This window comes from Rutidosis leptorrhynchoides, chromosome 5 (assembly GCF_046630445.1).
Source record: "Rutidosis leptorrhynchoides isolate AG116_Rl617_1_P2 chromosome 5, CSIRO_AGI_Rlap_v1, whole genome shotgun sequence".
In the NCBI taxonomy this organism is placed as follows: Eukaryota; Viridiplantae; Streptophyta; class Magnoliopsida; order Asterales; family Asteraceae; genus Rutidosis; species Rutidosis leptorrhynchoides.
Window position 1 is genome coordinate 431,292,129 of NC_092337.1, and position 20,668 is coordinate 431,312,796.

General features: G+C 32.3%; 1 protein-coding gene across 2 annotated transcripts; it reads right to left on the reverse strand.

Annotated features, from left to right (window-relative positions):
* Positions 1-10,347: 10,347 nt before the first annotated feature.
* LOC139847512 (probable transcription factor KAN2) lies at positions 10,348-18,560 on the reverse strand. 2 transcript variants are annotated; one of them, XR_011759553.1, is made up of 7 exons: positions 17,499-18,560; positions 17,316-17,392; positions 15,991-16,036; positions 15,703-15,862; positions 11,416-11,473; positions 10,746-10,901; positions 10,348-10,658 (listed from the first exon to the last, which is right to left on the reverse strand). XR_011759553.1 is itself a non-coding variant. In XM_071837183.1 (6 exons), exons 1-6 carry the CDS (start codon positions 18,154-18,156, stop codon positions 10,797-10,799), a joined length of 1,104 nt encoding a protein of 367 aa, XP_071693284.1. In that variant the 5' UTR covers positions 18,157-18,560; the 3' UTR covers positions 10,348-10,796. The 2 variants fall into 2 exon arrangements, 1 of the variants encoding a protein (XP_071693284.1); XM_071837183.1 differs by having other exon boundaries at positions 10,348-10,901.
* Positions 18,561-20,668: the final 2,108 nt, after the last annotated feature.

Consider the following 20,668-nt stretch of genomic DNA (forward strand, 5'->3'; position numbering starts at 1 on the left):
AAAACAAACCATAACCTTTATTTCATCAATAAAGGTTTAAAAAGCTTTACGTAGAATATCAAATAATGATAATCTAAAATATCCTGTTTACACACGACCATTACATAATGGTTTACAATACAAATATGTTACAACAAAATAAGTTTCTTGAATGCAGTTTTTACACAATATCATACAAGCATGGACTCCAAATCACGTCCTTATTTAAGTATGCGATAGCGGAAGCTCTTAATAATCACCTGAGAATAAACATGCTTAAAACGTCAACAAAAATGTTGGTGAGTTATAGGTTTAACCTATATATATATCAAATCGTAACAATAGACCACAAGATTTCATATTTCAATACACATCCCATACATAGAGATAAAAATCATTCATATGGTGAACACCTGGTAACCGACATTAACAAGATGCATATATAAGAATATCCCCATCATTCCGGGACACCCTTCGGATATGATATAAATTTCGAAGTACTAAAGCATCCGGTACTTTGGATGGGGTTTGTTAGGCCCAATAGATCTATCTTTAGGATTCACGTCAATTAGGGTGTCTGTTCCCTAATTCTTAGATTACCAGACTTTATAAAAGGGGCATATTCGATTTCGATAATTCAACCATAGAATGTAGTTTCACGTACTTGTGTCTATTTTGTAAATCATTTATAAAACCTGCATGTATTCTCATCCTAAAAATATTAGATTTAAAAAGTGGGACTATAACTCACTTTCACAGATTTTTACTTCGTCGGGAAGTAAGACTTGGCCACTGGTTGATTCACGAACCTATAACAATATATACATATATATCAAAGTATGTTCAAAATATATTTACAACACTTTTAATATATTTTGATGTTTTAAGTTTATTAAGTCAGCTGTCCTCGTTAGTAACCTACAACTAGTTGTCAACAGTTAGATGTACAGAAATAAATCGATAAATATTATCTTGAATCAATCCACGACCCAGTGTATACGTATCTCAGTATTGATCACAACTCAAACTATATATATTTTGGAATCAACCTCAACCCTGTATAGCTAACTCCAACATTCGCATATAGAGTGTCTATGGTTGTTCCGAAATATATATAGATGTGTCGACATGATAGGTCGAAACATTGTATACGTGTCTATGGTATCTCAAGATTACATAATATACAATACAAGTTGATTAAGTTATGGTTGGAATAGATTTGTTACCAATTTTCACGTAGCTAAAATGAGAAAAATTATCCAATCTTGTTTTACCCATAACTTCTTCATTTTAAATCCGTTTTGAGTGAATCAAATTGCTATGGTTTCATATTTAACTAGAGTTTATGAATCTAAACAGAAAAAGTATAGGTTTATAGTCGTAAAAATAAGTTACAAGTCATTTTTGTAAAGGTAGTCATTTCAGTCGAAAGAACGACGTCTAGATGACCATTTTAGAAAACATACTTCCACTTTGAGTTTAACCATAATTTTTGGATATAGTTTAATGTTCATAATAAAAATCATTTTCTCTGAATAATAACTTTTAAATCAAAGTTTATCATAGTTTTTAATTAACTAACCCAAAACAGCCCGCAGTGTTACTACGACGGCGTAAATCCGGTTTTACGGTGTTTTTCGTGTTTCCAGGTTTTAAATCATTAAGTTAGCATATCATATAGATATAGAACATGTGTTTAGTTGATTTTAAAAGTCAAGTTAGAAGGATTAACTTTTGTTTCCGAACAAGTTTAGAATTAACTAAACTATGTTCTAGTGATTACAAGTTTAAACCTTCGAATAAGATAGCTTTATATGTATGAATCGAATGATGTTATGAACATCATTACTACCTTAAGTTCCTTGGATAAACCTACTGGAAAAGAAAAAAATGGATCTAGCTTCAACGGATCCTTGCATGGCTCGAAGTTCTTGAAGCAGAATCATGACACGAAAACAAGTTCAAGTAAGATCATCACTTGAAATAAGATTGTTATAGTTATAGAAATTGAACCAAAGTTTGAATATGATTATTACCTTGTATTAGAATGATAACCTGCTATAAGAAACAAAGATTTCTTGAGGTTGGATGATCACCTTACAAGATTGGAAGTGAGCTAGCAAACTTGAAAGTATTCTTGATTTTATGTAACTAGAACTTGTAGAATTTATGAAGAACACTTAGAACTTGAAGATAGAACTTGAGAGGGATCAATTAGATGAAGAAAATTGAAGAATGAAAGTGTTTGTAGGTGTTTTTGGTTTTTGGTGTATGGATTAGATATAAAGGATATGTAATTTTGTTTTCATGTAAATAAGTCATGAATGATTACTCATATTTTTGTAATTTTATGAGATATTTCATGCTAGTTGCCAAATGATGGTTCCCACATGTGTTAGGTGACTCACATGGGCTGCTAAGAGCTGATCATTGGAGTGTATATACCAATAGTACATACATCTAAAAGCTGTGTATTGTACGAGTACGAATACGGGTGCATACGAGTAGAATTGTTGATGAAACTGAACGAGGATGTAATTGTAAGAATTTTTGTTAAGTAGAAGTATTTTGATAAGTGTATTGAAGTCTTTCAAAAGTGTATAAATACATATTAAAACACTACATGTATATACATTTTAACTGAGTCGTTAAGTCATCGTTAGTCGTTACATGTAAGTGTTGTTTTGAAACCTTTAGGTTATTGATCTTGTTAAATGTTGTTAACCCAATGTTTATAATATCAAATGAGATTTTAAATTATTATATTATCATGATATTATCATGTATGAATATCTCTTAATATGATATATATACATTAAATGTCTTTACAACGATAATCGTTACATATATGTCTCGTTTAAAAATCATTAAGTTAGTAGTCTTGTTTTTACATATGTAGTTCATTGTTAATATACTTAATGATATGTTTACTTATCATAGTATCATGTTAACTATATATATATTCATATATATGTCATCATATAGTTTTTACAAGTTTTAACGTTCGTGAATCACCGGTCAACTTGGGTGGTCAATTGTCTATATGAAACATATTTCAATTAATCAAGTCCTAACAAGTTTGATTGCTTAACATGTTGAAAACATTTAATCATGTAAATATCAATTTCAATTAATATATATAAACATGGAAAAGTTCGGGTCACTACAACTAGTAGGTCTATATAAATGTGACTCTGATGGGAAAGAATAGACTGTAAGAGTAGCAGTATGCAGAAAGATGGACAATCTTGTGATTTGACCAGGGTTTGGAAGAAAGATGGACTATATTGCGACCTTGCGTCTGTCTTAATGAGGTCGCAAGGTCTAACTTGCGACCTTGCGTATGTGCAAAAGGTCGCAAGGGATATCTTGCGACCTTGCGTATGTGCAAAAGGTCGCAATTGCTATGATTGGACTCAAGGTTTAATGATAGCATACATAAACCAAAATATAGATTATTATTACACATAACATAGATAAACTTCTAGAATTTATTACAACGAGAAGATATGACATAAAAAACATACAATAGGAAAATAAACCGAAACTTGGAGATTGGTTTACTAATTATCGCTCCCTAGATTGCACGTTGCATAAAACTGAGACTGATAAGCATGAAACGCTTCTTTGTCAGTGAGTTTCTCCTTACCCTTCTTCGACTTTGAAGTTGAGGCCGATGTTTTTACTACCCTTTTAGTGGTTGGTTCACTAGTTCGATCGACTGAAGATTTGCATGTATCCCTACCATGACCTGGTTCTTTGCAACGAGTACATGTTCTTACTGTTTTTTCAGTGTCTTCACCCGTTGACGGATGACGTTTTGTTGATTTTGGGCGTCCGGGAGCTCTTTTCGGCTTAATGGGAGGGTTTACAATTGGTAGGACGTTGGGCCCCGGATCCGACCATTCAGACCGATGGGGCAAAGGAAGGATGTGTTCCATATACGTACTTATATAAGTTTCTGTCGTGAACCAATGAGATACAAATTGAGTAACATCAGCTACTCCAAACAGTCGTGCTACTGTAATAACATGTCCGCAAGGTATGCCTGATCCCTGCCACTGCCCACATGAACAAACTTTATCTGCTAGATTAACGAGGCCATTTTTTCGTCCATCGCGCACTTCTACTAGATTGTTTGTCGATGGAATTGCTTGCCATCTTCTTGACTTTTTCATCCTCTTGGCTAGTTTATGTTCAGCATATGGAGTAACAGTTGAAGTAAGACTAACCGATTGGTTGCGATGTTTGAAATACCAATCTTGTACCGAAGCGCGAAAAAATTCCAATAACATGCAAACAGGTAGTTTTCAAGCATGTACGGATAATGCATTAACAGACTCTACATTGTTGCTAGTAAGGTATGAATACCTAACATGTTACGCTCTACTTCTAGACCATTTGTGGAACCCGACATCACTTAAAATTTTGTAAGACGCTTTCAATCTTCTTCGAAATACATCAAGACGATCCTCAAAATCCGACGCACGATAAGCTTTGACCATTTTCCAATAATGCCATTCAAAATATTTGAATTTGTTCGATTTACTTTTAATACTTGCAAACAAATGACGAGCGCAGAAACAGTGAAATGCTTCGGGGAACACGGTTGAAACAGCATGTGCTATTGGCAAACCTCGATCCGAAATAAAAGTAAGCTCTGACATACGATCACCCATTCCCCAAGTCATCAAATGGTCTCGTAGGTTGCCCAAAAACCAATCCAAAGACTCGTTTGTCTCACCGCCAGCAATTCCATAAGCCAATGGCAAAATTCCATTATTGCCATCCATCGCAACAACAACTAAATTTGTACCCAAATATTCTGCCTTCAAATGCGCTCCATCGACGATGATTATCGGGCGACAATGTTGAACAAATGATTGAATCTGTAGGAATGAACAATGTTAAAACAAATATGTTTTTAATTTTTTAATCGATACGCAAGGAACGCAAAATTTAAAATATACATATTAAATGGTAATAGTGATACTTACAACTACGCCAAGGGAATAATAACACATCAGAAATCTATTTTCTTTGTCTGTGATCAAATTCGTTACGCTTCCGGGGTTGTGAATCTTAATGTTATGTAGGTAAATTGGAAGCATTTGGTACGACTCTTCACTACTCCCACGAAGCATCTGTAATGTATGAAATTTGGCCCTCCATGCTTGATTGTAAGATATGCTGACACCAAATCGGCTGCCTATATCCACACGTATATCGTTTGCTTTATATTCTCGGTTTGCAGATTTGAATGAATCCACAAGCATACTACCCAACACCTTTTTGGTTGCATGTTTATTATTTCCCATAATTAGTGTGCGTGAGCATGTGTGTACGTCATGCAGTTTCTTTACCATAAAGTTTTCAGTGAATTGTATTCTGTAAGCACTACATTTCCACTCACAGTTTAGCAACACACATTTAGCGGTGTATCGGGATTTGTCTGACTTTACAGGCTTTATTTGGAAGTTTTCTTTAAGACATTTTGTAAATAGGGTGTTTATAAACTCTTCTTTGTTCAAGAAAGTTTGACGGACTTTAATTAAATCTGACACCCTATACGTGGTTGGTATTTCAGTCGTCTGTTCGCGCGCTTCCTCATGCTGACTCAAAAGAGTTGGCATATTCCAGAACGGATCTTGCTTTTCTTCTTCATATTGGAATTCTGCGTCTCCGTCTTTTCCTCCATCTGAATCACTATCTTCGACAAGAGGTACCTCAAACGGGTGGTCTAATTCTTTAATTTTACATACGTTTTCAAGACCATAGTTATGCAAATCAAACTCTTCTGTGTTAGGAAGTGGCAATTCAGGTTCTTCCGCTTCCAAATTGTTGCTTGCAAGGTTTTCTTCGGTATCATTTTGTAGTAATAATTGTTGTGGTTGGTGTTTTGGTGGTTTTGGTGATTTTGGTTTTTTTGGTGTGGGTGTTTCTTGGTTTTGTTGTAGTAGTGGCTGGTTTGTCGAGAATTTTATTTCTGGAATCCGTTGTGGCTGATGCATTATTACTCTATCGACAATATAAATATCAATAGGAGCATTTACAATTGCATATTGTAAAAACTCTAGAAAGTCTTCATCATCATCAGTAATATCAAAAACTTGAATATTAAAAACGTATCTCATTGAAACAGCTGCATTCGGTGGGAATTGAATCTTTTTAAGAACATTTTTAACAATATTCTCCGATTCATTGGTTTTACGGGCGCAATTGGGAGTCTTAACCGAATTCTAAAACAATCTCGTGGCATATATATGGGTATGTTGTTAGTGTACTCAAAAGAACCCCCACAACATATATTAACAACAAATTTATCATCATTAACACAATTCATAATGACAAAATTAGTGAAAAAGTGGTTAAAATAGTACCTTAACGTGGGTATAAGCTCTGCATTGAAAAATTTTGAAATATTTATGAGACTGTGATTTCAAAGTCTCAGGGTCAATCTATATATAGGGACATAATATTATCCGTAAAAATCTAGGATATCTGACGAAATCTTATCCACAAAATCGTATTTCTGATCAGATAAGCTCGCAAGCTCCCAAGACGCAAGGACGTAAACTTGCGCCTTGCGAGGGCAACTCGCAAGCCTCCTTGCGTCTTGCGAGGGCAATCCGGCAATTTTTTTTTTTTGTGCTCCAGCGCAAGAAACTACATGGGAATGAGCATTTTGGCTATAATCCCTTAAATCTTTGACAGGTGTTTAGTTCGACTCGAGTTGCGCTTCAACGACATCATCGTTAACCACGAAATAATTTTACAAACTAAACGCAATAAAATAATTGAAAACTGAACTCCCGGCGCGAAACGAGGGCTCGAAAACTAGTTTCAACCATTTATACCGTAAGTATTACAGATTAACTAGGATTCTAAGTTATACTACCTAATTGAGAATCCGATTTGTTCACAATATCAGTATGTTATATATACTTCACGTTGTTAGTGGTTGTTAACTAAAATGCGAAACTGAAAGTTGAAAGCGAATTTTGAAACCTACACATGAAACTGAAAATTGAATTGTGAAACGGAAAACTGAAAATTAAAACGCGAAACTGAAAACTACATGTGAAACTGAAACCTGAAATGTCAAATTGAAAAATAAAACACGAAACGATAAAATGAAATGCAAAACTGAAAATTAAAACGTGAAACTGTTAAAAAAATAGATTACTTTTTAAAACGAGTCCTACCTGGCCTAACCCATTTAACCATTGATCTGTTTCAACCAAAACCTTTTGATCTGTGACTCAATGTAACTTGACCCAACCCGACCATTTGTCGCGTATTATATGAAACCAATTAACTTGATCTTTCTTTTTTGAACGGCAAAATTTTCATTAACAAACACTCCCTAGCATCGCGCTAAGGGAGAAAAAATCAACGGAATTACAACGATTTCAATTTGAAACCAATTGACCTCTATTTTTAAGTCAATTAAAAGAATGTAATCTAGTGACATTAATTTTGTAATCTTTTAGTTTTTATTTTATAAAATTTTTTCGGGGTTTCATCCCCTTTATCGAAAAAAATCTAGTGACATTCAAAAGAGTACATTTTCTTGACTAATTATCGTTAGAGACTATGCAATTTCAAAATCGTCAAATCACCCGTTTAACAATTATCGCCAATAGAGAATTCTTCTATTTAAGTTTGCTGCTGCCGATCTTTGGTTGGTTGCCTTCAGTATGTTAGCATATATTTATTTTCTTTATGATTCTTATTCCAATAATTATCATTGTCATATCAATCTAACATCAAGTACGCTTAGCCGAGATACGTTTTTGGTAAGCCTGACAAACGGGTCGGGTTGGATCAAAACCCAAATAGGTTTGGGTCGAAACGGGTCATAGGTCAAAACGGGTCATGGGTCGAACGGGTCTCAAAATTCAAATGGGTCGAACGGGTCGGGTCCAAACGGGTTGGGTCAGGTCGAGACCCATTTTTCCTTAGAAAACTTTTTCCTATAAACAATAATTTTTTAAAAATTTTCTATTATTATTATTTTTAAAAGTATTATTTTTCAAAAAATTTATTGTTATTCTTTTATATTTTATTACCTTTCAAACAAAAAATAATTTTTTGTTTATATTAATTTTTTTCTAAATTTAAAGTCTTTTATTTTTAATTAAAATGAGTTGAAAACGAATTTCAACAGGTCTAGATGGACATTTTAATAAATTAACGGACTAAATATGGGGAGGGGCGGAAATGGCTTGGAGCAAGTGGAGTCACCCGCCCCCAGTGAAAAAAAATTTTAGTGCAAAAAAATTTGAGTTTTTTTCGTTTTGAACCCAGTGAATTTTTTTTTTTTTTTTTTTTGCTAAAAGTCTTTATATTTTGCCCCTAAAGTCTTAAGATTTTGCCCCAAATCCTTCAAATTTTTTTTAAAGACGTTCAAATTTGGCAAAAAAAAACTTCAAATTTTGTTTAAAAAACCTTCATATTTTGACCAAAAAAATTCCTAAGCTTTTATTTTTTTTGCCTCCAGTGAAAAAAGTGTCTATTTCCGCCACTGAATATGGGTCCATTTTAGACTCATTCCCTTTGTTTTCTCGAGACCCATTGAACCCACTTAGTTGACTCAATGGATCTATTTTATGTTATATGAGTCTTGATTGTCAGGTACGAGTAACTGAGATACGGTTGTCTAGAATTAGAATGTGAAAAAGAGTAAATAGATCCATAACTTCAAGATATTTACTCATATAAATTAGAAGTTAACTTAACCATCTTAGGCACACTGAATATTTATATTTCTTTAATTATATTTCAGTTAAGTATATATAATCTCCCATAGATTTACAAAAAATCAATGTGTATGCTGCATATATATACAGAAGAAGCACAGGCCCAAAGAAGCACCATTTCTGCACCTTCTTTTTTTTTTCCTGTGCTATTTAATGCATCTACCAACAGTTGTTACATTTTTCAGTTCTCTTTTCATGTTGACGTTATCTTTTTCTTTTAATTCCCTTTTTTGTGCAAGTGGAATGCATGTGTAAATGCATGAGAACAAATTGAGAAAGCTCTACACGTTTGGCAAAAATATACCCCTTTTTTCTGCTAAAATGTACTACTAATAATAATTAATAATAATAATAATAATAATAATAATATTTGAGGCGGCTCAACGCGCTTTCGATGGAGCCCTTCGATCTTCCTTGGAGCGTATTGTTACTGCTTCAGGGCCTGGGTTTGGTGATTGGCAGTGGCGGCTTGCCACCTTGCCATTTGCATTTGGAGGGCTTGGTGTTTTTTCTGCGGGAGATGTTCGTCATTATGCTTTTCTGGCTTCTCGATTACAGTCTGCTGGGTTGCAGACCAAGCTCCTGCGTCATGCGGGTATTGTTGGTCTTGGTCGTGCTTTTGAAGACGCATTGGGTCTGTTTAATAAAACGGTTGGGTTTGATATTTTAGGTAATCCGAGTGAGGTCGCTGCCCCAATACTCATGAAGAAATTGGCAGATGTTTATTTCACAAAGGTTACCGCTTCTGCAGAATCCTCTTTTTCGTTATCTCCCCGACAATCGGCCTTATGGAAATCACAGCAGGGTGATCACACCTCTGATTAGCTAAGGGCAGTCCCTATTTTGGGGTTGGGTCAGACGATGAACGCAAAGACTTACCGATGTGTGTTGTGCTACCGGTTGGGTGTCCCATTGTTCTCTATCTCGACGGCATGCTCTGCCTGTTCAAGGGTTTTTACTGGGGATATTTTTGGGGATCACGCGGTGTCTTGTGCTGGTGTGGTGGGTATTAAGCATCGACATAATGTTGTTCGGGATTCACTTGTTGATGTTTGTTATCGATCTGGGATTTCAGCGAGGAAGGAGGTTGACATTGGGTTGTCTGGAGAGAACGACAGAGCCCTCAGATCTGCAGATGTGTTACTTTATTCCTGGGATTGTGGTCGCGATGTTTGTGTTGACTTAACAGGGTCTTCTCCTTTGACATAGTCTGGGCTTTCTGACTTTGTCCCTGGACGTGCTGTGGTTGATGCGGCTCGTCGGAAGCGGGTCAAGTACGGATCTAGCTGTCAGGCGATTGGTTATGGTTTCATTCCTTTCTCATTTTCTTCCCTTGAGAAATTAGAAATGGAGGCTGTTTCTTTGCTAAAGCGGGTTCAGAAGAGTTCGATGGCTCAAGATATTGGTGCCGGTGCTGCTGCTCATATTTTTACTAGGATAGGTTTTACTATTGCTAGAGGTGTGGGGGCCCAGATTGTCTCTAGGCTTCCCACTAATTTTTTGTAAGTTTTAAAACTTTTAAGTTTATAATAATAATAATAATAATAATAATAATAATAATAATAATAATAATAATAATAATAATAATAATAATAAAGCCCTTCAATACAATTACCAATGATCACCTCATTATCCATTTTACAAAGTTAAAGCTCTCTTTTGCAATTGGAACATATGACACAAAACTTATATGGCCTGGATTTCAATTCATATTTTTATACCAGAAACATCATATCAAGAAAATTTTATTTTTAAAAGGGTGCATGATATGGATGTATTTTTAATTAATTAATTAATTAAACCCTTGAATCCTTTGATTGCTTTCTGTCTTTCTAGCTTGTCTCCTTGTCTTTCTTTAGAGCTACCTTCATCTTTCCTGATGACATTAGCAGTGGTGTAGTACCAAATTCTTTTTCACTTGCTCCCATTCAAAAACACAATTATATCAATATGATGATCACTATCTAGTACACTTCATATCATGTAGTATATACATACTCATACATTCATGTAGATGATGATGATGATGATGATGATGATGATGATGATGATATATCATTGTGGTCTTCCCAATGTAAACTCCAGATTAGGCTTCTTAGGAGTTGATGAGCTCACTTCTGATAATCTCTCATAACTTAAACCTTCTGAATTCATTTCTTTCTGATAAATCAATTCATGGAAATTTTATCAATAATTAATAACCCTTGATACACAATTATGTGTATGTGCATTTTCAGTAAAGAAAGTTGTAATGCCTTATTTGTGTTAATTTCTAACAGTATTAATTAACAACCTAATTTACAAAGCTGTTAACAAAACATATTGGTATCGTGTAAATTGTAACACTCTTTAATTAGCATATTTTCTAGCTTTTAATTAGTTCTATATTTGTTAGCTTTAATTAGCTTAAAGAAAGGCATAAATGACCTTTAAATATTTTGGTGATTTGACTCAGCTTTTCAAAAGCATTGGTGTTTCTTTCTTTCATTCTACCCACTTTGCATAACATTCTCATGAAATTTGGAATATATTTAAATATTCCCATGCAAAGCATAAAGCTAGTAATATCACACACATAATAGAATGTATCAAAAGTGGTGAAAGTAGATTTACTTATTAAACTATATGGTATGATTATTTTGTAGATTAACAAGAATTAAATATGCATGTCTACCTCAAGAGATGGTTTGTTTGCTTCAGAATCTCTATGTTCTCCATGCAACCAAGCTTCCCTGCAACAAATTAAGATCAGCATATGAACAAAAATATTAGAAATCAAGGCACATAAAGAATGTTAGCTATCTTCCATTGTATTGTTTATATATACCTTTTGTTATATATACCATTATTGTTATAATTATTATACTCCGTAATATATAATATATAATAGAATAATATATATATATATATATATATATATATATATATATATATATATATATATATATATATATATATATATATATATATATATATATATTTATACACACAAACACAATATTACACGGTTCAAAGTGAGTGTCACATGCACTTATTATTTTACTTTACGGTTTTACCTCTTACCTTTTTACCTACGTTTTAGTCCTGCATGTTTAAAGTAAGGGTACGAATGAACTTTACCTTCTTAGTCTTATCTATTTATGAAACTGGACAATTAATTTAAGACATTTTAAAAAGAATACTGGACAATAAGTTAGGGACTGAGGAGGGAGTATAATAAAACTAAAATCAAACCCACTTGAAATCCCATTAACCATGCATGCAACACCAAGATAAAATAAAACAGAGAAAAAGTACAAATAGAGCAGATTTTACATCCACTGATTTTCACAAAAGGGCTTAGCTAGCTTTGACACTAAGTTTAACAAGTATCTAGCAGGTCCTACTACATGAAGCCCACAAATCAAAGGGAGGAGATATGTTCAAAATATGAAAGAAAGGCATGAAATCATGAATTAATACTAATAATTATTATGTTAAAAGACCTTGTCTTACTTTTATGTTTCCCTTACAAAACACTTGTATGGGAGACAATTAGCTGCTCAATTATGGATATTTTCTGTGGATAATCTAACTCAACAAAACATGCTAATAACCTTTATCCTATTTTTTAAACTATGTTGTTATCATGAAGAATTTTATATCATGATATATATGTAAATATGTATATATCTAAATGATAAAGATTAACAGCAATCGCTATGTTTCAACTTTCAATGGTAATGTGCTGGCCGTAGAAACAGGATACTTCAAATAATGAAAGGTTCAATTCTTACAGAAATAATACAGTTCAAAGCAAGGTTGCAAAATTCGCTATTCGGGGATTAATCGGTCGGGACTTTTGAAATATTAATCGGCAATTCGGGGATTAATCGAGGATTAATCGGATTGTACTGTATACATTCAAATATTAAATTTTAAAATTTATATGTGTAAATATAGAAAAAAATCATAAATATAAAAAATAAACTATTACATAATTGTCTAAGATTGTTCATTTTGCTCCAAAACTATAAAGTTCTAGTTTAAATTCATGTTAAAATGATAACCATTTTTTACTTTGACCGACTTTGGTTACCGAATTCGATTTTGACCCATCAATTGACGTTGACCGTTTAATTAAACGGATTTTTGAAAATCGGAACGGATTTCTCTTAAAAATAATTAATCGGAGATTAATCGGCAAGTAATCGGGTTTTTTACAACACTGGTTCAAAGTACTCTTAATTATATATATATATATATATATATATATATATATATATATATATATATATATATATATATATATATATATATATATATATATATATATATATGAGAAATATTCAAATTAAACCAACTTTTAAGTTGAGATCCAAGGGACCAACCAGAGTGCGACACGTGGCGCGATAATCACATGTGATTGAAAAAAATAAAATAAAAAAAAATTCGAATTTTTTTTTTTTTTGTTTTTTCGAATTTTTTTCAATCACATGTAGGTTGGAGGATAGATTAAAGCTTGACATGAAGGAGCTCTTATTGACCGAGGACATGACTTCTGATAGGAATTTGTGGAGGAGTAGAATTAGAATAGATGACTAGGTTCTTCATGGTGTTTATTTATCTTATATATTTATATTATATTTCTTGCCTACTTGCTTGTGTGCATTTCATATACGTTTTTTTTTTTTTCGTGGGACTTTACGTATTGGCTGGACATGTTTTATGGATATATAATATATCTATACTAATTGTAGCATATTCACATGCTTTATTGCACTATATGGTTACATGTTTGTATTACATTATATAGCAATTAATTTATACGTACTTACATATCACATGTTTTTATGCTAACATAGCATACTTATTTGTCTATGCTTACATAGTATACCATCTATTTTATACTGCATATTATACCTACATGCTTCTTACCAACATGTTTACGTATACTTATTGTACTTACATGACTTGTTATACTTGCATATTTGACACTCACATATTTTACTTATATGTTATATTACTCAATATTGTTATATGCTTTATTTACCTATATATATCGTATTGGAGTATACATTATTCATGGTAAAGCTTCTATTTTGCCAACTTTACTTGTATATTTTTACTTCACATATCGAATTTCAAGGTTCTTTCTGGTCGGAGGTCCCTAGGAAGCAGCCTCTCTGCTCTACAGAATAGGGAGTGACCACTTCCTCTACATGGGGACCGATAGGTATCCTGGGTAGAAGAATGACTTCCCTTTTACTTTAGGGTAGAGGAAAAGACTGCCTACATCTAACCTCCCCCATACTCCACTTTAGTGGAATTGGGTATTATTGTTGTTGTTGTTGTTGTTGTAATTGAATTTGACATGCAGTAAATCACATGTGATTCTGCATGCCAATCACATGTGATTGTAAAACCCAATCACATGTGATTCTGCATGTCAAATCCAATCACATGTTATTGAAAAAAATTTATTTAGTAAAATGACGAATTTCAGTAAATTTGTGCTAAAACCTTTAAACACCAAGTTTTTTTTTTAATCAAAACTTGATCAAATCACCGAATTAAAGTCTGAAATATTGAAGATATGATATGATCACGAAACGATAACAAACTTAATCAAATCACTGAATTAAAGTCTGTTTCCTGTTGAAATTTTTTTTTTTTTAAAAATTTGAAATTTTTGTTTTCAATCACATGTGATTGTGTTTTACAATCACATGTGATTGGGTTTGATAATCACATGTGATTAGATTTGACATGTTAAATTTAAAAAAATTCGAATTTTTTTTTTTTAATTACATATGATTGTCGCGCCACATGTCATACTCTGATTGGTCCGTTGGATTTCAAGCAAATTATTGGATTCAAGTGATTACAACTCATATATATATATATATATATATATATATATATATATATATATATATATATATATATATATATATATATATATATAGGGGTAGGATCAATGGGGAAGTAACCAATCGGGGGGAAGCGGGGGGAAGCAAATTTTTTTTTTTTTTCATTTTTTTTGGAATTTTTTTTCCCGGCATCAAGATCACACGAAAATATGAACATTTAGAAAAGACACTTCGTGATAAATGTTATTATTTAGGCGGGAAAACGATCGACAAAAATAACATTCAAGATAATGTTGTTCGTGAAGAATATGAACGTCTTTTTTTCATGTTTTGTGAAGTAAAATTTAGCCCGATTTAGGGTTTAGGGTTTAGGGTTTGGTGTTTTGGGTTTATTCCATAAACCTAAAACACCAAACCCTAAACCCTAAACCGTTCGTGTTAAAAACTAAATCTAAATCCTAAATCTAAACCCTAAATTTTTAAACCCTAATATCTAAACCCTATAAACCCTAATATCTAAACCCTAATATCTAAACCCCAATAGCTAAAACCTCAACATACGCTCGAAAAATACGATAATTGTTATATATTACTTCTTCGAGCGTTTTCCCGCCAAAATAAAAACATTTATCACAAAGTGTCTCTACTAAATGTTCATATTTTCATCTCATCTATAATGTTAGTTTTTTCAAAAAACGAAAAAAAAAAAGTTTTTGCTTCCCCCCGTTTGGTTACTTCCCTCTTGATCCTACCACTATATATATATATATATATATATATATATATATATATATATATATATATATATATATTTCATTGATTTCTGTTTAAAGAAAAAATAACAAAAGGAGCTTGCAATTTACAGCATTCAATTGTATGTGTTTCAGAAAAAAAAAAAAATTGTAAAAGGGAAAAATTTGAGTTAATTATTTTTACTTATGTCCAAACACTTGTCAGAGATTGAGAGGAGGGGGCCGGGTCAATATATTTGTGGGGTTTAATTTATTGGTACCAATTTCAATTTATTTGATTATTTCATATCATACATTTGCACATAATACATAAAATATACAAAACATAAGTAGAATTAGATACTAATAAAAATTCACCTTGAAGAATTGCTCCAAAGACCATACTGATAATCTAATTTCTCCTGTTGAACACTTGACCTTCCTCCATTTTCGGCCGTCGTTCTTGGGTCACGAATGTCAAACATGATATCATCAGAATTATCCCCCGATGAACCATTCTCGTATATATCAGATTGCGCTGATTCAATATGTACGTAAGGGGAAAAAATCAGTATATACGGATGATTAAACTAAACTGCAAATTAAAGCGCATTAGTACTTTGAAACAAAATGATGTCAACATCGGTAACAAAGCCTAATTATTACCTGATGAAGCCGGTGCTCGATCAGTTGTCTTCACCGTTCTATACATCTACAACGCCAAAATAAACAATAAAAAATTATTCTTAAAACCATGTTCTGATCTCCATTGCATCCTTGGATTCAAATAATCAAAATGTCTAAGATGTGTACACGTGAATACATAATATTTATCCTTTCAAAAAAATGTAGTCTTGATTATATTTATCTCTAGAAGCTACTATATAATTTTAATGTACAATTATCTAAAATAACTTGTTAAAATATATGTTAACATATTCATCATTGTAGCACAACAACTAATTAATTCAAAAAAATGTAATATATATCAAATTTTAACTTGTATCACCATACTTAACATGTACGGAGTATAAATGTTTATGACTCATGGTATATGTAATATCAAAAGAGTACAAACATGAGTAAATGACCACCAAAGGTACATGGTGGTAACATATGCGACCGTGCATTGACAATATATTGTATAGAGAAATATGTGCATATATGTAGTATGTCTGTACAAGTGTAAGAAGACCTGAGCAAGTGAGTTAACTAACCCTGGTCAACATGTGTATGGTTAAGACGTACAGAAAGTAACCACATGTGATGGTAAAGACATATACAAACATATCATTGACAAATGATGGTGTTTTTGTACTCTCTCATATCTTCAAGTTTTATTCTGATAAAAAGCATATATTTATTCAATTCAACCCCCCTCTTTACTCTCTACTAGACTTATCTTTGTCTGGACCTTATCACTGTGTTTTCAATTCTTTGAGCTTTGTCTTACTATACACTATACATACACTATGCATATTTTACTATTATATTATATTATTTAATATTTAGAATAATATAATATTATTATTATGTGTCTAAAGATATGGAGGAAGTATAAAGCTGAATCTGATAAGCTTGTATATGCAGAAGCGTCAGATCTAGTAATAGTAGTAAGAAAGAAACAAGTGCTAAAAATTAGTAATGCCCTATATGCAGGTAAACAATGCATTGGAAATTGTAATAACATAAAAATCATTTGGTAATAATTATTGATAAATTATGTTTTTTCTTCTTCTAATAATGCAAAGTGCTTCTATTGCAAGTGCTAAAGTCAAAAGGAAAAATAATCAAATCTGAATCTTGAAAATATTATACCTAGCTATTCCATATTTTAGTATATATGAAGGTGCTCTTGAGTGTGTACTAAAATAGTTACACAATGCATCTTTAATCTTTAAAAGCAGTTAAATTTATACTATTAAAACCAGAATATTTATTCATGTTCAATAAAGAATTGAAATTCTTGGTAAGAAAGGAAGCTTAAAAACCTGTAAGTGAGATTTAACATGTGATAAAGTTAGATCTTTAACATCCATTAGCTCAAGAACTGACTTGGGTGTTGCTCCTAAATCATCATAAAAACATAAATTATGATATGTATATAAAAATTCAAGAAAACCAAATCATAATTATAATCATGAATAAGAAAATGAAGGGAAAAAGTAACATACTTTCATGACCACCCAAAAGTTCAACAGCATGAACAAAACGAGAATGAAGTGTAGTAGTCCACCTCATCCTAGGAGCTCTCATACTTCGTTTAGACGGAAACCTAGATGGCAAGAATCTTGATCGAACGATATTGTTAATATTATTAGTAGAATTATTACAAGGATCATATAAAGTTTGGTTCTTTTGATGAGGATTAGCTAAAACTGGGAAATTAGGAGGGGTATTCTGGTAATAAACTGGAATCCCTCTTATGGGTTTCAAGAAACCTAAATCTGAGCTGAATCCATGATGCTGGTTTTGATGATATTGGTTATTATAAGGGTAAGTATTTGATGTTGTGGTGTTGGTGGTTTGAGACAGTAGATTGTGGAAATGGGTGAGGTCTGAATTAGTTGAACCAGGGTTAGATAAGGCTAACCCAAAAGAGGGGTCTAGTCTTCTTGTTGAGCCATGATGTTGTTGTTGTTGTTGTTGGTGGTGGTTGTGGTGTAGTTGTTTAGAGTTAATGGCTGTTTTCCATAAATTTCCTAAATTTAAGTCATGGTTATGATCTTGATCACTTGGTGTTGATGAAGTTCTCCATGTTTTAGAAGTGGGTTTGGTGTTGGGTGGACTTATTTGCAGAGACAAGTCTGGTTGTGCAGGAAAGAGCTCCATTTTAGTAACCAAGTTCTCAACTTTTTTTCTTCTTTTGATAATTAGCAAAATGGTCAAGACTTGAACCAGATTCACAAAAAGACCTAGCTAGTTTTTTCTTGATGCTTGTAAAAATGTCAATACCTACTTAACCAACAACACTTCTTGCAAAAAGACTTCTTTTGCTCATAGCTACAAGCTTGAAGAGTATAGGTATGGTGGTTTTAAGTTGTTCTTGTTTGAGTGAAAAAGTTAAGGGTTTGCTTCAAATATGTGATCCAAGGTATGAAAGTATGATGATTTTGGTTTCAATTCAATTCTTTATTGAGATGAGATTTGTGTAATCAATGGTGAAATGGGAGTAGTTGTGGAGTTGCAAAGAGAGAGAAATGGAGAAAGAGAGAAGACAAGGTATTAAGTGAATGGTTGTATCTTTTGTGTGTGAAGTATATGTGAGAAAATGACACTTGAAGAAACTACTTAGAGAGATGCTTTCTTTTATGTGGACGTGGGAGTAGGAAAAAATGAATTATAAAGGAGAAAAAGAAAAGAAAAAAAAAAAAGATGAGAAAGGAAAAAAAGGTAAATACGTTTGGGAAATGATTCCTTTACCATCTTTTCCTTTTCTTTTAATTAAGTTTTTTTTTCTATTGTCTATATGAATGAATGAACATTTATCTTATTATGTATATCTCATACTCCATATTTTCTATAAAAATGACAATAAGCTTTATTACACAATGCGTTTTATAGCTACAATCTTCAATCTATAGTTTTATACCAATTTATATAGTTTTATACCAATTTAGGCTTATTCCTATGGTTATGATTAATTTAACGTACACCAAAACTTTGTGAGAAAACATGGTTAGATTGATAATCTGATTGATTCTTGAATCGTGTAATTACTTTCTCATTAAGTATTTTGATCTTACAAGTCTCAAGTATCACGAAACCCTAATTGAAATAAGACAAGAACAAGATTAGTGCAGGGCCGTCCTGTCAATTTTATGAGCCCTGTTCGAAAAATAAAAATGGACCCTTTTTATATACATGTAACTGTAATTTTTAAATTATTAATTATAAATTTATGGAATCGATGTCGAAGAATTGAAGCCAAACGAGGAGTATTGGATTAAGGAGTATTCAATATTGATTACATGCACCTATATATGTAAAATGAGCCTAGGTATGTAGTATTAAGATATAATTTTTGGGCCCTTATAGATATTGGGCCCTCCGGCCCTGGATTAGTGTAATAACCCGTCACACATAGGATAATTTGTAAGTTTGAGTTCCTTATAAGGTAACTCTTATCACACAATGTCACACCCCCAAATGGGAACAGAGGTAAATGTGACCACTCATAAATTGAAATATACGAGTACGACTCTAAATGAGATGTTTTAAAATACCATTTATTAAATTGCAGCGGAAACGATATTCAATGTTTTACATCATATTAAATAAATGTAAATGTTTAATAAAAATATGATTAATTGCAGGCAGCAAACAATCATCAAAATACCAAGTAGCAATATCATACTTAAAAAGGTCAACACAAAGGTTGAGTGAATTTCATAGGCTTATAAATAATAACCAAAGTTTTTAGAACACAAGATTTAGTTTAAAGCAAATTGATATAGAAATATCAATTTAAAAAGTATGCTGAGTTATATAATATCGAGACTAAACAAGTTTACCCCATGACACTTTGTTTATTCGTGTCGTTTAATCATTATTATGTATCAAAAGACCAACAGTCAAATGGACATAGTCGTTACTCTCAATATGCCTACTCACAATAATTAAGCTTGCTGTTATACCTAGCAATTGATGATATTATGGTAGGGATTTAGCATGTAGAAACATGGTATATTATAGTAGTTTGAGTACTTGTGTCTAAAGTGTAAAAATAAGTACAAAGTAGGTAAAAGCTGGGCTATGAAGTTCACCTTAAATAGCACGGCGAAGAGTTATTCTACAAAAGAAATACGAGCAAAGTAAAAGACTGGGATCTCAATCTAGAGATATAAGTTTGGTCATTAGTTGTCTAACCGACAAATAGTGTGTCAACTTACATATAAAGTTAATTGATGTTCGAACATTCAAATAAATAACCTTTATTTAAATAGTGTTTTATTAATATATTAAATATATCAATAGTTGTTTTCCATTTTAGGAAAACAACTATTTACAGAAAGTTTCCATTTATAGAAAGTTTTATAAGTTCGGGTTTAACAATTCACGGTAAGATGTTATAAAACTATCAACAAACTTCTATGCTATCAAGTAAGTAACGGAATGGCCAGATGTAACCTGGAGCCAGGATTCTTTCAATTCGATTATAAACCTCAACCTTTCGTAATCCACAACTATATCCCATAATGGTAACCTAGACACCATTCGACCGTGACCGTAAGTAGTAGTGAAGTTTATATAAGTCGTATGTTTATATTGTTGTGAATAAAGTTTTTATTTGTGTGTATAGAAATACAACACGATTAAATTGTTACTTTTATTATATATATAT

What these genes read in the sequence shown, in the direction of transcription:
- LOC139847512 (XM_071837183.1), bottom strand. Translation starts at nt 18,156, where the DNA reads ATGGAGCTCTTTCCTGCACAACCAGACTTGTCTCTGCAAATAAGTCCA. An exon ending in ACTTTTGGGTGGTCATGAAA is followed by an intron (nt 17,393 to 17,498) that starts GTATGTTACTTT and finishes ATGATGATTTAG; the next exon opens with GAGCAACACCCAAGTCAGTT. An exon ending in CTTTGGAGCAATTCTTCAAG is followed by an intron (nt 11,474 to 15,702) that starts GTGAATTTTTAT and finishes AATTTGTTGCAG; the next exon opens with GGAAGCTTGGTTGCATGGAG.